This window comes from Bos mutus, chromosome 4, assembly GCF_027580195.1.
Source record: "Bos mutus isolate GX-2022 chromosome 4, NWIPB_WYAK_1.1, whole genome shotgun sequence".
NCBI classification, from domain to species: domain Eukaryota; kingdom Metazoa; phylum Chordata; class Mammalia; order Artiodactyla; family Bovidae; genus Bos; species Bos mutus.
In genome coordinates, this window is record NC_091620.1 from 32,285,118 (window position 1) to 32,299,958 (window position 14,841).

General features: G+C 38.5%; 1 protein-coding gene across 13 annotated transcripts in view; it reads left to right on the plus strand.

Annotated features, from left to right (window-relative positions):
- The window catches only part of CADPS2 (calcium dependent secretion activator 2), a 585,913-nt gene that overhangs the window by 481,464 nt on the left and 89,608 nt on the right, over window positions 1–14,841 (plus strand). For all 13 annotated transcript variants that reach the window (XM_070369312.1, XM_070369316.1, XM_070369317.1 and 10 more), the window contains one exon: window positions 11,497–11,653. In XM_070369312.1, coding sequence (XP_070225413.1) covers window positions 11,497–11,653 — 157 coding nt within the window. The remainder of the gene's footprint in view (window positions 1–11,496; window positions 11,654–14,841) is intronic.

Consider the following 14,841-nt stretch of genomic DNA (forward strand, 5'->3'; position numbering starts at 1 on the left):
TTTTAAACTGAAGAAACAGCTGCTTCAATAATTTGAAATGAATTCCCAGGAGGAGCTTTTCTAGGCTAGTACTACTGCTGTGTTACAAGGAAAATGATTATATGATAAAAATGTATGTATGTGTTGTCTTTGTCTTTTGTTAAAAGGCATTATCATCAGAATATTAGACCTTTTTGAATTCAAAAAAAAAAATTCTGATTGGCTATCCAATTTCACCTAAACAGGTACATGTAATTTACATTTCACAAAAATTACATTTAATCTTCCTACACTAATAAGGAAAATAACTCTTCTGTCTTTTAAGTGTAAATAATGTTAAATACTCCCTGCAACCAGTACCTGCTTGTTAAAGTACAATATATCCAAACACAATTAAAATGTAAGTATTACTTATTTTCTAAGCTACAAAAATAAAGTTGATTTTATTGAACAGACATAATCAAAACTTATAAATATCACTGAGCTAGATGCCAAAATGCAGAAGTATTATAATGACCTCTTTTTACAACGCTTTGTGACACTATGGCATGTCTTCATTCCACAATGCTTCCAAATTCTTGGGATTCCTCAGGGAAGAGAGGTGAGTAGAATCGTTTTCATCATTTTTCTAGCATGGAATAATTCTTTTATGTGAAGATAAGATAGAACCCACTCGGGTTATAGTTTTAAAGCTACCTTAATCCCTGTCCCTGGAATGAGCCATTCCCTTCTCCAGGGGATCAATCGAACCCAAGTCTCCTAAATGGCAGGTAGGTTCTTTACCAGCTGAGCCACCAGGGAAGCCCAAGAATACTGGAGTGGGTACCCTGTCCCTTTTCCAGCAGATCTTTCTGACCCAGGAATTGAACCTGGGTCTCCTGCCTTGCAGGCAGATTCTTTACCAGCTGAGCTACCAGGGAAGCTGAAATTAAAGACTGTATGTATTTAAATGGACCAGTCTTGGTTGCACAGTTTCCATGGATGTCCAGGCTAGACTGTCTTCACTGCACAAAAGAGAACCCAGCCCAGCTCCCTAGGTGGAGGTTAACGCATCTGTCTGAGACACCTTCAAGTGGCCGTGTGTCAGCGCCTCTCTTTTCCCTCCTCCTTCCCTCCTCAGGGCTGTTTCACTTCACGGGGCCAAGAGGTTGTTTCTGTCCTTCAGCAGTTTCTCAGTTGAGCAGGTTTCATGTCCTTCAGATCTTTCACAATAACTTGCTTCTAAGACAGTCCTCCCTTCTCTCTGAGGGCCTCTCAACCTCTCCCCTCAGGCTTTTCTTCCGAATTTCTGTGTTTTCTCTTGAGAAAGATAGTTTAAGCTCCTTTCCAGAAAATTTTTAAAGCCCTCTTTCACATTCCTGGGACGAGACTGTGTCTGACCAGAAATTTAGACAAACTGATCTGACCACTGTCCATCTAAGGCCTCTCACTCTGACAAAGGCAGCAAGTTCCAGATGCCTTCTGGAAAGCCTTGGGCTCTCACCCCAGCACACGCCTCCATACACATGCACCACATTCCTGGTGAGAAAACTTGCCGGAGGTACACAGTCAGGCCGACTCCAGACTCTACACTTTCCAGGGAGCCATGTTGTTATTTCTGAATTTCAGAAATAACAGAGTGGCTGGGATGGGCTTTTGTCTTAGTTCTGCTGGCAGGTTTGACACTCAGCATCATAGCAGGGATGTAAATGCAGAGAGAAAGATTACACTGCAAGCCTGAGATGTCCCTTTCAATCCTGTCAGACTCTTCCTTTCCTGGTGGATCCTGGGACTTGGCTATGGGGATGGAGGGTCAGGAATATCCCCCAGGGAAGAGGCAGAGAGAGAGAGACAGCGTGATGGATATGAGCCCAGCTCAGGTTATTACTCTGTGACTTATTGTTGCAGCAGAATCTTAATTGAAGGTCCCTAAAATATTTTAAATATGATATCGTTCGCCATATTGGTGACACTGTAGGCCAGGCGAATGTAAGGCAGTAATTCGGTGTTTGCCATTTGGCTCACTGTGAATGGTGGATGTATCCTGCTCTCCAGCTGACTGGGTCCCAGGCTGTTCCAGCAGCAGAGGAGTGCAGGGAGAGGAGTTCAGTGCAGACACGCATACTTGTGATTATGGTCATTCATGTAAACATCAGTGTCTGAGCCAGATTATGTGTCTGGATGTGCGTGAGTGAGTGAAAATCGCTCAGGCATGTCTGACTTTTTGCAACCCCATGAACTATAGCCTGCCAGGCTCTTCTGTTCATGGCATTCTCCAAGCAAGAATACTGGAGTGGGTAGCTGTTCCCTTCTCCAGGGGATCGTCCTAACCTGGGGATCAAACCTCAGTCTCCTGCTTTGCAGACGGATTCTTTCCTGTCTGAGCCACCAGGGAAGCCCATGCATCTGGATAGATTCTGACAAAAAGAGAAAGGATGTTTGATTTTTTAAAATGTTTCCCATTGTTTTTGTTTATTCCTTATCCTTATTGTTGTTCAGTCACTAAATCCTATCCAACTCTGTGACTCCATGAACTGCAGTGCACCAGGCTTCCCTGTCCTTCACTATCTCCTAGAGTTTGCTTAAACTCATGTACATTGAGTTGGTGATGCCATCCAACCATCTCATCCTCTGTGGCCCCCTTCTCCTCTCACCCTCAGTCTTTCCTAGCATTAGGGTCTTTTCCAATGAGTTGCCTGTTCACATCAGGTAGCCAAAGTATTCAAGCTTCAGCTTTAGAATCAGTCTTTCCAGTGACTTATTCATAAACAAGATCTGTTTACTACCCACTACTAAGTAACTGCAGTCATCTCAACAGTTGAGTTCATCTTAATTACACAGCATTTATATCTGGATAGCCAGTGAGATAAATCGACCTTTCATATTAAGGATGGGTTTAGGTTTAGGGTTAGATTAGCCTGTGGTACAACAAATGTCCCTCTTTTTGGAAGAAGATGACCAGCAAGTGACTTTCATATGGCTGAGCTATAGAGGAAGAATTCCACTTGCAGCAGGACTCTCAGACAAAACCACATGGTCACAAATACCCTACTGAAAATGTTTCTTAGTCACTAACTTACAAACATATAATAATAAGACTAGCACTTTACCTTGACATACCTTTTGAAGGATTTTCAGCTCCACATTTCACTTGATTATTTCAATATTTATATTCATCTAGGAACAAAATTAGGGAGATATTTTCATGAATTGAGTTGCAGAAAACTATGATTCCTTTGACATAAGTTTAGGTGTCACCCTGAAGGTTCAAATCCATTCTACTGGCTCCTCAAGAGAGCTTCAATATTTCTAGAATATGGCCTCTCAGCATCATATTACTATATGTGTCTATTGGGGGGTGTAATGATATCCTAGACACTGAACTGTGTCCAGAGCTTTTAGGATCATCCACAAAATACAAGATTACAAACTGATCTTTTCGGGGTGTGAAGGAAGCATATAATATGTTCCAAAATCAGATGTGCTATTTTTGCTCATTTATGCAGTCATCATTTTTGTCGTTATAAAATATGAAATGTTTACTGCATTTTGAGGGTAAAAGTAATAAAAAGACTAAGACCCCAAAGAAATATGAAAAGATATTTTTTAAAATAAGACTATAATAGATGTTCTGGCAAGAACATCCTCAGAGGACAAAAACATTGGTCTGATCTGCAGAACTAAATAGACAAACAGATGAGCAGAAAGGCAGTGTGCTATATATATAGTTGATTAAGAAACTAGATAGACAGTTTCTAAATATGTAGTTGATTAAGAAACTAGAAAGACAGACAGAAAGGCAGTGTGCTCTATATAGAGTTGATTAAGAAGAGGCCATATATGTAAGAGCTTGGTCTCTACAACTCCAGCTGACCTGAATTCAAATTATTGCTCTGTTACCAATTTTATGACTTTGGGCAAGTTCCTTAATCTTTCTGACTTTGCTAACCTGTAAAACCCCTGGGTTGGGAAGATCCTCTGAAGAAGGGCATGGCAACCCAGTCCAGTATTCTTGCCTGGAGAAACCCATGGACAGAGGAGCCTGGTGGGCTACAGTCCATACGGTTGTAAAGAGTCAGACACAACTGAAGCAACTTTGCATGCAACCTGTAAAATAAGGATCATTGTACCATCTACCTGAAAGGATTAAGTAAAATAATGTGCAGAAAGTCTTTAGAACAGCACATAGAAACTATTCCATTCATGTTGGACATTACTATTCTTAAAACATCTAAAACTAACATTGTAAGATTTGTGTGAATTTTGACTCATTTTTGTGTTGCTGATAATATCCCTTGACTTTTCCATACAACCCTGGAGGAGGCTAGGACAAGTATTGTTACTGCCAATTTGCAGATGAGGAAGTGGAAATCCATCCAGGAACTGATTTGCCCATGAGCACTCAAGTCTCACCAAGTTCAAAAGCTCAGTACTCTTCCAGTTTCAGAGATAGTCTTACTCGCCACTGTTTCCATGGTTTTCAGAGTATTGTCAGCCACGAATATCGTTCTCACCATACAAGATTTATTTATTGTTAGAATTTTGATAGAAATAGTATGCCTAAGAACTGCAATCAAGTTTTGTTTTACTTCCCTCTTAATCAAGTTAAACGTTGCTTTCTGCCCCTGCTGTCTCATTTACACTAATTCGTGGCTTAGCTTTAGGGCCAAGACTTCTGATTGGTGCCCTACAGATGAATGCGTTTCTCAGAAGGGTTTTCCCCTCCCTGGTGGCGCCCCTCATGCTGAGGAGCCTCGGCCACCCCCAGGAAATGGTGTGTAGGTAGGAAATTATACAGCCTCTCCTCTTACTACCAACCCAGAGTGGGAGGACTGCCACCCAGAGGGGTGGCAAAAAGCAGAAGCGGGCAGACAGGTGGTAGAACTGACCCTGTGTTCTCAAGGTAACAGCCTGCAGCCCTTGCTTTTCATTTTCAAAGACAGTAGCTGCTTAAAGCTTTCTCAGCTAATCATTAGAACAATCAGTATCCATCACAGATTGTCTTGTTCAGCAGGAATAACATTATCAGAAATACAGTTTAAAACATAAAATATATGCATCCGTAAAACATAATGAAAATTTCAAGTTGATAGCAAAGTCTTGCCAACCTGAAGCTGTTTTGTGTGTGTGTGTGTGTGTGTTGTTTTTAAGAAAATTATATTCCATTGCGTTCCATTCTCCATCATGGCTCTATCTTCCAAGTTAACTTTAAAAAGAGCTTTGGAAATTTTTCTCAGAGTCTTGAGACAGTCGTGACCTAACATGACTGTTATTTTCTTAATTTGAACCTTTTGCAAAGCTATTGGTTGTGAACTGGAAGTGAGACTTTGAAAATGTTTCTCTTTGCGGTACTGCATTTTTCCTAGCATTTCTATCCTGCTGTACTCAGAGGAAAGAATCCAATTCTTCTTATCTGTGTCACTAACACAGCTCTAAAAGACAGGAGCAAGATACATGCAATGAAATTGTGTCTACTACTTTATTTTATTTTTTTTGCATTTATATTATTGTCATAAACTCATTCTAAGAGAAATTTAAATTTAAAAAATTCAAATATAATATTTTCAAAGAGCAATAGATTGATGTACATAGAATATACGGCTTCCAACAGATTTTTACATTCATATATTTGTAACAGCAAAGTCAAAGTTATATGCATGGAGTCAACCATTAAAATGTCCCTAACACTAGAGCCTGTTATTTGTGCCGTACCACTCTTTTTCTTTAACTACTGTTTTCTTCATTTTCCACCTACTAATTAGTTACACAATAATATTTTTTATAAATATACTGAACATTATTATTGTGGCAAAAGTTTTTAAGAAAATACTCAATATGTCAATATCTTACAATCCACTTTTTTTGGTTTGTGGTTTGGCTCTTTTTATTATAATTGAATTTACATTGGAAGAAATTAATAGAGTTTTGCAACCACAAATCTCACATGTTATTAGAAAGTTCTTCAAAATAAATATGGACTTCTCTGAGTATAGTATGATGAAACTTTTTCTAAGGTTACTTTTAATTGAAAGAATAACAAAAATATCTGTATCACACAAATTCATGTGATAGTTTTATAGTTACTTGGTTAAAAAGTTATAGTACTATCAAAAGCTACATTTAAAAAGGGGAGGGGGGAAGACCTGAGAGATATTTCACTCAAAGCAGTGTAAAGAGAGCTCTGCTGCTGCTCCTGCTGCTGCTAAGTTGCTTCAGTCGTGTCCGACTCTGTGCGACCCCATAGACGGCAGCCCACCAGGCTCCCCCGTCCCTGGAATTCTCCAGGCAAGAACACTGGAGTGGGATGCCATTGCCTTCTCTGAAAGAGAGCCCTAAAACATGTTAAATTAATCCAAAATTAGAAAAATTCAGATTAAAACAAAACTGAGATACTATAGCCAGAAAAGCTCACATTATTTTTTATGTGAGTATTCTCTGGTGGCTCAAACAGTAAAGTATCTACCTGCAATGCAGGAGACCTGGGTTTGATCCCTGGATCAGGAAGATCCCCTGGAGAAGGGAATGCCACCCCACTCTGGTATTCTTGCCTGGAGAATTCCATGGACAGAGGAGCCTGGTGGGCTACAGTCCGGGGATCACAAAGAGTCAGACACAACTGAGTGACTAACACCCGCACATAATGAGAATACTAAAAATAAGATATACCTTCTAAGAAAAATGTCAAGTATACAATGCAGTGTTGTAGGTACTGTCCTGTTAGTAGACCTCTAGGATGTGTTTACCTTATATAATTGAACTTGTGTACCATCACCACCACACTTTCACAAATACCCTCCTTTTAGATCCTTTCCCCAGTCAGTCCACTCTCTGAAATGACCATTCCACTCTCTGCTTCTATGAAATTGACTATTTTAGATTCCTCATATAAATCATAAAGTATGATTATGTACAGTATTTGTCCTTTGTCTGGCTTATTTCATTTAATATAATGTCCTCCAGGTTCAATCATGTTGCTACAAATGGCAAGATTGCCTTCTTTTTTTCAGGTGAAAATTATTTTATTGTGTGTACCTATCATATTTTGTTTTCCAGTCATTCATCTGTGGGCTTTTGTTATTGTTGTTCAGTCACTAAGTCATGTCCAACGCTCTTTGACCCCATGGACTGCAGCACCCCAGGCTTCCCTTTCCTTCACCATCTCCTGGAGTTTGCTCAAACTCATGTCTATTGAGTCGATGATGCCATCCAACCATCTCATCCTCTGTCACCCCCTTCTGCTCCTGACTTCAATCTTTCCCAGCATCAGGGGCTTTTCTAAAGAGTCAGGTCTTCAAATCAGGAGGCCGAAGTATTGGAGCTTCAGCTTCAATGTCAGTCCTTCCAATGAACACTCAGGATTGATTTCTCTTAGGATTGACTGGTTTCATCTCCCTGCAGTCCAGACTCTCAAGAGTCTTCTCCAGCACCACAATTTGAATGTAAAAATTATTTGGCGCTCAGCTTTCTTTATGGTCCAACTCTCACATCCATACGTGAATACTGGAAAAAACATAGCTTTGACTATACAGACCTTTGTCAACAAAGTGATGGCTCACTTCTGTGTCTTGTATACGTGTTCAATCACTTCGGTTGTGTCCAACTCTTTTCAACCCTAAGGACTGTAGCCCACCAGGCTGCTCTGTCCATGGGGATTCTCCAGGCAAGAATATTAAAGTGAGCTGTCATGTCCTCTGTATCTTAGCTACTGTGAATAGTACTGCATTGACTGTGACAGTGTAAATATCTCTTTGAGATTCTTATTTCAATTCCTTTAGAAATATACCCTAGGATGGGATTGATGGATTATATGAGAGTTCTATTTTTAATTTTTGAAGGAACTTTCATACTGTTTTCCATAGTGGCTGCATCAATTTACATTTCTATCAACAGTGTACAAGGGTTGTCTTTCCTGTACAACCTCAAAAAAACTTATCTTTTGCTTTTGTAAGTAATAGCCACTCTAACAGGTGTGAGATAATATCTCATTGTGGTTTTGATTTGCATTTGATAAATCAAATGATGATTAGTGATGTTGAGAACCTTTTCATATACCTGTTGACCATTTGTTGGTCTTTGGAAAAATGTCCGTTTGGTCCTATGTCCATCTTTTAGTCATGTTATTTATTTTTTCTTTTGTTTTGTTTTTGCTTTGAGTTGTAGGAGTGTATTATATATTTTGGATATTAGCCCTTCATCCTGTTTATGGCCTACAAATATTTTCTCTCATTCCCTTGTTGACTGTTTTCTTTGCTGTTCATTAAGTTTTTAGTTTGATGATTTGCTTGTTTTTTCTTATGTTGTCTGTGCTTTTGGTGTCATATCTGAGAAACCATTGCCAAGGCAAAGCTAAGAAGCTTTTTCTCTATGTTTTCTCCCAGGAGTTTCATAGTTTCATATCTTAAGTTTAAGTATTTAATGCTTTTTGAGTTGATTTTTGTATATGGTGCAAAACAATAGTCCAGTTTGATTATTTTGCTTGTGAATATCCAGTTTTCCCGGCACTGTTTATTGAAGGGACTGATCTTTCCTCATTTTATATTCCTCAAGAATATAACCTTTTTGAAGGTTAGTTGATCATATATGTGTGGGTTTATTTCTGGGATCAGTATTCTGTGTCATTGGTCTAGGTGTCTGTACTGATGACAGTGCAAGATTGATTTAATTACCACAGCTTAGTAATATACCTATTTAGATATCAGAAAGTGTGGTGTCTTCAGCTTTGTTCTTAACATTATTTAGGCTATGTGAGGTCATTTGTGATTCCATCTGAGTTTTAGAATTTTTTTTTTATTCCTGTAAAAAAAAAGGTCAATGGAATTTTGATAGGGCTTGTGTTGAAACTGTAGATTGCTTGGGGTAATATGGGCATTTTAACAATATAAACTCTTCCAATCCATGACACTGGGTAGTTTTCATTTATTTGCGACTACTTCAGTTTCTTTCATCAGTGTTTTATAATTTGTAGTTTACAAATCTTTTACCTGTTTGGTTAGGTTTATTTCTAGGAATTTTTACTCTGTTGTTTCTTAATTTCTAATTTCTTTTTCAGATTGTTATTAGTGTATACAGAAATGCACATGATTTTTGTATGCTGATTTTATATCCCAAGTGTGTGCATGCATGCTCATTCACTCAGTCATGTTTGAGTCTTTGCAACCCTATGGACTATAGCACACCAGGCTGCTCAGTCCATGGGATATTTCAGGCAAGAATATTAGAGTGGGTTGCCATGCCCTCCTCCAGGGCATCTTTCCAACCATTTGCATGCTTATATATTCATAATTATCCTAGTTTTCTGGTGAATTGACCCTTTTCCATTATGTAATGACCTTTTTTGTTTCTTGTGGTAATTGTTAACATATGTAAGTATAGCCACTGCTGGTCACTTTTGGTTATCATTTGCGTGAATATTTTTTCTACCCCTTCAATTTCAGCCTATGTGTGTCCTTAAATTTAAAGTGAGTGCCTCATAGGCAGCAACCTTATTGTTGTATCTTGTGGTTTTATCCATTCAGCCACTCTGTGTCTTTTGGTGAAGAGTTTAATCCATTTACATTTAAAATTATTGATAGATAAGACTTACCTTTCAGCTGGACTTCAGATCTTTTCACCATCTATTTTAAACTTTTAACTCCAGTCACATACAAAACCCTGCAGTTTTACTTCCTGAATATACTTTATGTTATTGGTGTCAAATGTTACCTCTTCTGTACTAATATGTATCCCTTAACAAATTTTTGTGGTTATAGTTAATATTAATGCCTTCCTCTTTTGGATTTTATAGGACTGTTTCAAGTTATTTATGTACCAGCATTACAGTATTATTTGTCTATGTATTTACCTTTACCAGTGATATTTATACTTTCATACGTATTTATGTTAGATTTAGCATCCTTTTGTTTCAACTTGGAGAATTTTCTTTCACACTTTTCTATAAGGCAGGTTTAGTGGTGACAAACTCGCTAAGTCTGGGAAAGTCATTATCTTGCCTTCATTGTTAAAGGACAGTTTTGCTGTGTATGATACTCTTGGTTAGCAGTTTTTCTTTAGTATTTTGGATATATCTTACCACTCCCTCCAAACCTCCAGGGTTTCTGCTGAGAAATCTGATAATATTAGCCTTATTTTTTTATATGATGAGTCATTTTTCTCTTGCTGCTTTCAAAATCCTCTCTTTATCTTTAATTTTTGACATTTTATAATTATAATATGTCTCACTATGAGTCAACCCAGCTTGGATCTTTTGTGCTTCATCAATTTGTATGTCCACTTCATTCCCCAGATTTGGGAAGTTTTCAGTCATTATTTCCTTAAATAAGTTTTCTGTCTCTTTTTGTTTCTGGGACTCTAATAATACATATCAGATTGGTTCACTTGAAGATGTACCACAAATATCATAAGCTTTCTTCAGTCTTTTTCGTTCTTCTTTTTTTTTTCATTCCTCTGACTAGATAATTTCAAATTATTTGTTTTCAAGTTCATTGCTTCACTCTTTTACTTGATCAAGTCTGCTGTTGAAGCTACCCTTTAAACTTTTTGGTTATTGTATTCTTCAGCTCCAGATTAATAATTGGTTCTTTTTTATTGTTCTCTTTGTTGAACTTCTCATTTTTTTCTTATATTATTTTCCTGATTTCATTTAGTTATCTGTTTTTTTTTTTCTTATAACTCACTAAAGTGCTTTAAAACAGTTTTTGAACTTTTTTAGGAATTTTATAGGTCTCTATTTCTTTGAAATTGGCTATGGGAGCTTTATTTTGTTCTTTTGCTTGGTGTCCTGTTTCTAGATTCTTCATATTTCTTGTAGTCTTGCATTATTGTTGTGCTTTGAAGAAAGTGTAACTTCCTCCTTTCTTTACAGACTGACTTCAGCAAGGAAAGGCCTTCACCAGTCAGCTCAGCCAGATATTTTAGGTAGTCTGGCTGGTCAGATCCATAGGTGGGCTGGTTGGTGGGCCTGCTTTCAGTTTCCATGGACAGGTCACATTATTTTCGAGAACTTCCTAAAAAGTAAATATTCTTTTCATCCATTTAAACAGCAGAGAGTTTTTAGGTCCTATCTAGTGGGACCTAATTTACACTGGAGGGACCGGAAATCCCTCTGTCTGAATGTGTGTTTTAGTTTTAGACTCTTGATTCATAAAAAAGTACTACAAGTAAAATGTAATTCTTTAAATGAGAAATCATTTTATGGATATATATTTAAATAGTAAGCAAATTTTGTATTGATAAACATGAAATCTAATATAGAGTTAAAATATAAAATGACATTTTATTTCTAAAAATACATCAATTTAAAACATTTGAAAAATATGTAAAACAAAAATTCCTTGCATGTCTTAATTTATTCATAACTACTATGAATATGTTGGTGTTTTTATTTCAATTATTTTTCTCTATGACTAGAAATATTAAAACATTTGGTATCATATTCTACAATAGTGTCCTACAACTTCACTTTTAGTCACATTTTCACAGTATTTGTATGTGTTTCTATCAAGTAATCTATATTTACATTATTTCTTTATTTGTTTACAGGCATTTGCCTGGTGGCCTGATTTATTAGCAGAGCATGCAGAGAAATTTTGGGCTTTATTCACAGTAGATATGGATACAGCACTTGAAGCACAACCACAAGACTCCTGGGACAGTTTTCCTCTTTTCCAACTGCTTAATAATTTCCTCAGAAATGACGGTAAGCATTTGCATTTCTTTTAGTGTATTAAATGAGGAAGAGGAGAGAACGTTGTGTGTGTGAGTATGTATTTACAGAGTTCTAGCACTCACTCAATAAGGATCAACCCGGGTAATACGTTTGCTCATTCCCCAGGTATATCTGGCTGGGGTCCATGGGAGACCAGCAACACTCTCACATTGTTCCACTGGCCCCCAAAGTTGCTCTTATGCCTACCCTCCTGCCTTCAGGAGTACTGATAACACAGGGACCTTCTCATTCTTGTGAATCAGAAAATCTTCAAAGATCAATATTTCTAAAGTACCTGAGAATGCTAACATCCCTGAAATACATCCTAGAAACTTACTATTCTAGATGTCCTGCCATATCAAGGCTTCTGCTAATCCACAGTGTGCTAATGCTTGTGGAACAGATTCGGTTCTACAGATGATAGTAATGTTGCCCTGTGGTATGGCTTGCTCTATCTCATTTAGAAATTAAAGAGAATATAAAGTTTCTCTACTGAGACATTTTTTTCCAATGCAGTAATAACTTTTATCATGATTCTGGTCCGTGGTCTTCTAGCAGATTGTATAGACACAGGTTTTCATCTGAATTTTTGGCGGCGTTTCTTAGCATAGTTTCCTGTGGACCTTTCCTATGATGATTTTTTAGATGCAGACACAGAGAACAGACTTGTGGACACAGGAGGGCAAGGACAGGGTGGGAGGAATTGAGAGAGTAGCGTTGACGTATATACACCACCAAGTGTAAAATAGACAGCTAGTTGGAAGCCGCTCTATAGCTCAGGGAGCTCAGCTCGATGCTCTGTGATGACCTACAGGGGTAGGTGAGAGGCTCAGCAGGCAGGTAGTATATGTATACATATTATCTGATTCACTTTTCTGTGCAGCAGAAACTAAGGTGATGTTACAAAGCAATTATACTCCATTAGAAAATTTATTTTTTTTTAATTTCCCTTCAACTTAAGTTTGGTTTCTACTGACAGCCTTTGCTTCTACATTTGTAGTGGTCTTGGAGTCACTAATTCCCTATTCTAGGACATTCCTGTCACTTTAAGCCAGGTTGAACTCTGTGTCCTCCTAACCTCTGGTTCTGACTTATTCTGTTAGGTCAGTAGAATGTCCTTCTTTTGTTGCATATGTTCTTTCTCCAGCCATTATTCCCAGTCATTTCAGATCAGATCAGTCGCTCTTTGCAACCTCATGAATCGCAGCACGCCAGGCCTCCCTGTCCATCACCAGCTCCCGGAGTTCACTCAGACTCACATCCACTGAGTCAGTGATGCCATCCAGCCATCTCATCCTCTGTCGTCCCCTTCTCCTCCTGCCCCCAATCCCTCCCAGCATCAGAGTCTTTTCCAATGAGTCAACTCTTCTCATGAGGTGGCCAAAGTACTGGAGTTTCAGCTTTAGCATCATTCCTTCCAAACAAATCCCAGGGCTGATCTCCTTCAGAATGGACTGGTTGGATCTCCTTGCAGTCCAAGGGACTCTCAAGAGTCTTCTCCAACACCACAGTTCAAAAGCGTCAATTCTTCGGTGCTCAGCCTTCTTCACAGTCCAACTCTCACATCCATACATGACCACAGGAAAAACCATAGCCTTGACTAGACGGATCTTTGTTGGCAAAGTAATGTCTCTGCTTTTGAATATGCTATCTATGTTGGTCATAACTTTCCTTCCAAGGAGTAAGCATCTTTTAATATCATGGCTGCAGTCACCATCTGTAGTGATTTTGGAGCCCAGAAAAATAAAGTCTGACACTGTTTCCACTGTTTCCCCATCTATTTCCCATGAAGTGGTGGGACCGGATGCCATGATCTTCGTTTTCTGAATGTTGAGCTTTAAGCCAACTTTTTCACTCTCCACTTTCATTTTCATCAAGAGGCTTTATAAGGGTGGTGTCATCTGCATATCTGTGGTTATTGATATTTCTCCCAGCAATCTTGATTCCAGCTTGTGCTTCTACCAGTCCAGCGTTTCTCATGATGTACTCTGCATAGAAGTTAAATAAACAGGGTGACGATATACAGCCTTGACGAACTCCTTTTCCTATTTGTAACCAGTCTGTTGTTCCATGTCCAGTCCTAACTGTTGCTTCCTGACCTGCATACAGATTTCTCAAGAGGCAGATCAGGGGGTCTGGTATTCCCATCTCTTTCAGAATTTTCCACAGTTTATTATGATCCACACAGTCAAAGGCTTTGGCATAGTCAATAAAGCAGAAATAGATGTTTTTCTGGAACTCTCTTGCTTTTTCCATAATCCAGCGGATGTTGGCAATTTGATCTCTGGTTCCTCTGCCTTTTTGAAAACCAGCTTGAACATCAGGAAGTTCACGGTTCACATATTGCTGAAGCCTGGCTTGGAGAATTTTGAGCATTACTTTACTAGCGTGTGAGCTGAGTGCAATTGTGCGGTAGTTTGAGCATTCTTTGGCATTGCCTTTCTTTGGGATTGGAATGAAAACTGACCTTTTCCAGTCCTGTGGCCACTGCTGAGTTTTCCAAATTTGCTGGCATATTGAGTGCAGCACTTTTACAGCATCATCTTTCAGAATTTGGAATAGCTCAGCTGGAATTCCATCACCTCCACTAGCTTTGTTCGTAGTGATGCTTTCTAAGGCCCACTTGACTTCACATTCCAGGATGTCTGGCTCTAGGTCAGTGATCACACCATTGTGATTATCTGGGTCATGAAGATCTTCTTTGTACAGTTCTTCTGTGTATTCTTGCCATCTCTTCTTAATATCTTCTGCTTCTGTAAGGTCGATACCATTTCTGTCCTTTATCGAGCTCATCTTTGCATGAAATGTTCCTTTGGTATCTCTGATTTTCTTGACGAGATCCCTAGTCTTTCCCATTCTGTTGTTTTCCTCTATTTCTTTGCATTGATCGCTGAAGAAGGCTTTCTTATCTCTTCTTGCTATTCTTTGGAACTCTGCATTCAGATGTTTATATCCTTCCTTTTCTCCTTTGCTTTTCGCTTCTCTTCTTTTCACAGCTATTTGTAAGGCCTCCCCAGACAGCCGTTTTGCTTTTTTGCATTTCTTTTCTATGGGAATGGTCTTGATCCCTGTCTCCTGCACAATGTCATGAAACTCAGTCCATAGTTCATCAGGCACTCTATCAGATCTAGGCCCTTAAATCTATTTCTCACTTCCACTGTATAATCATAAGGGATTTG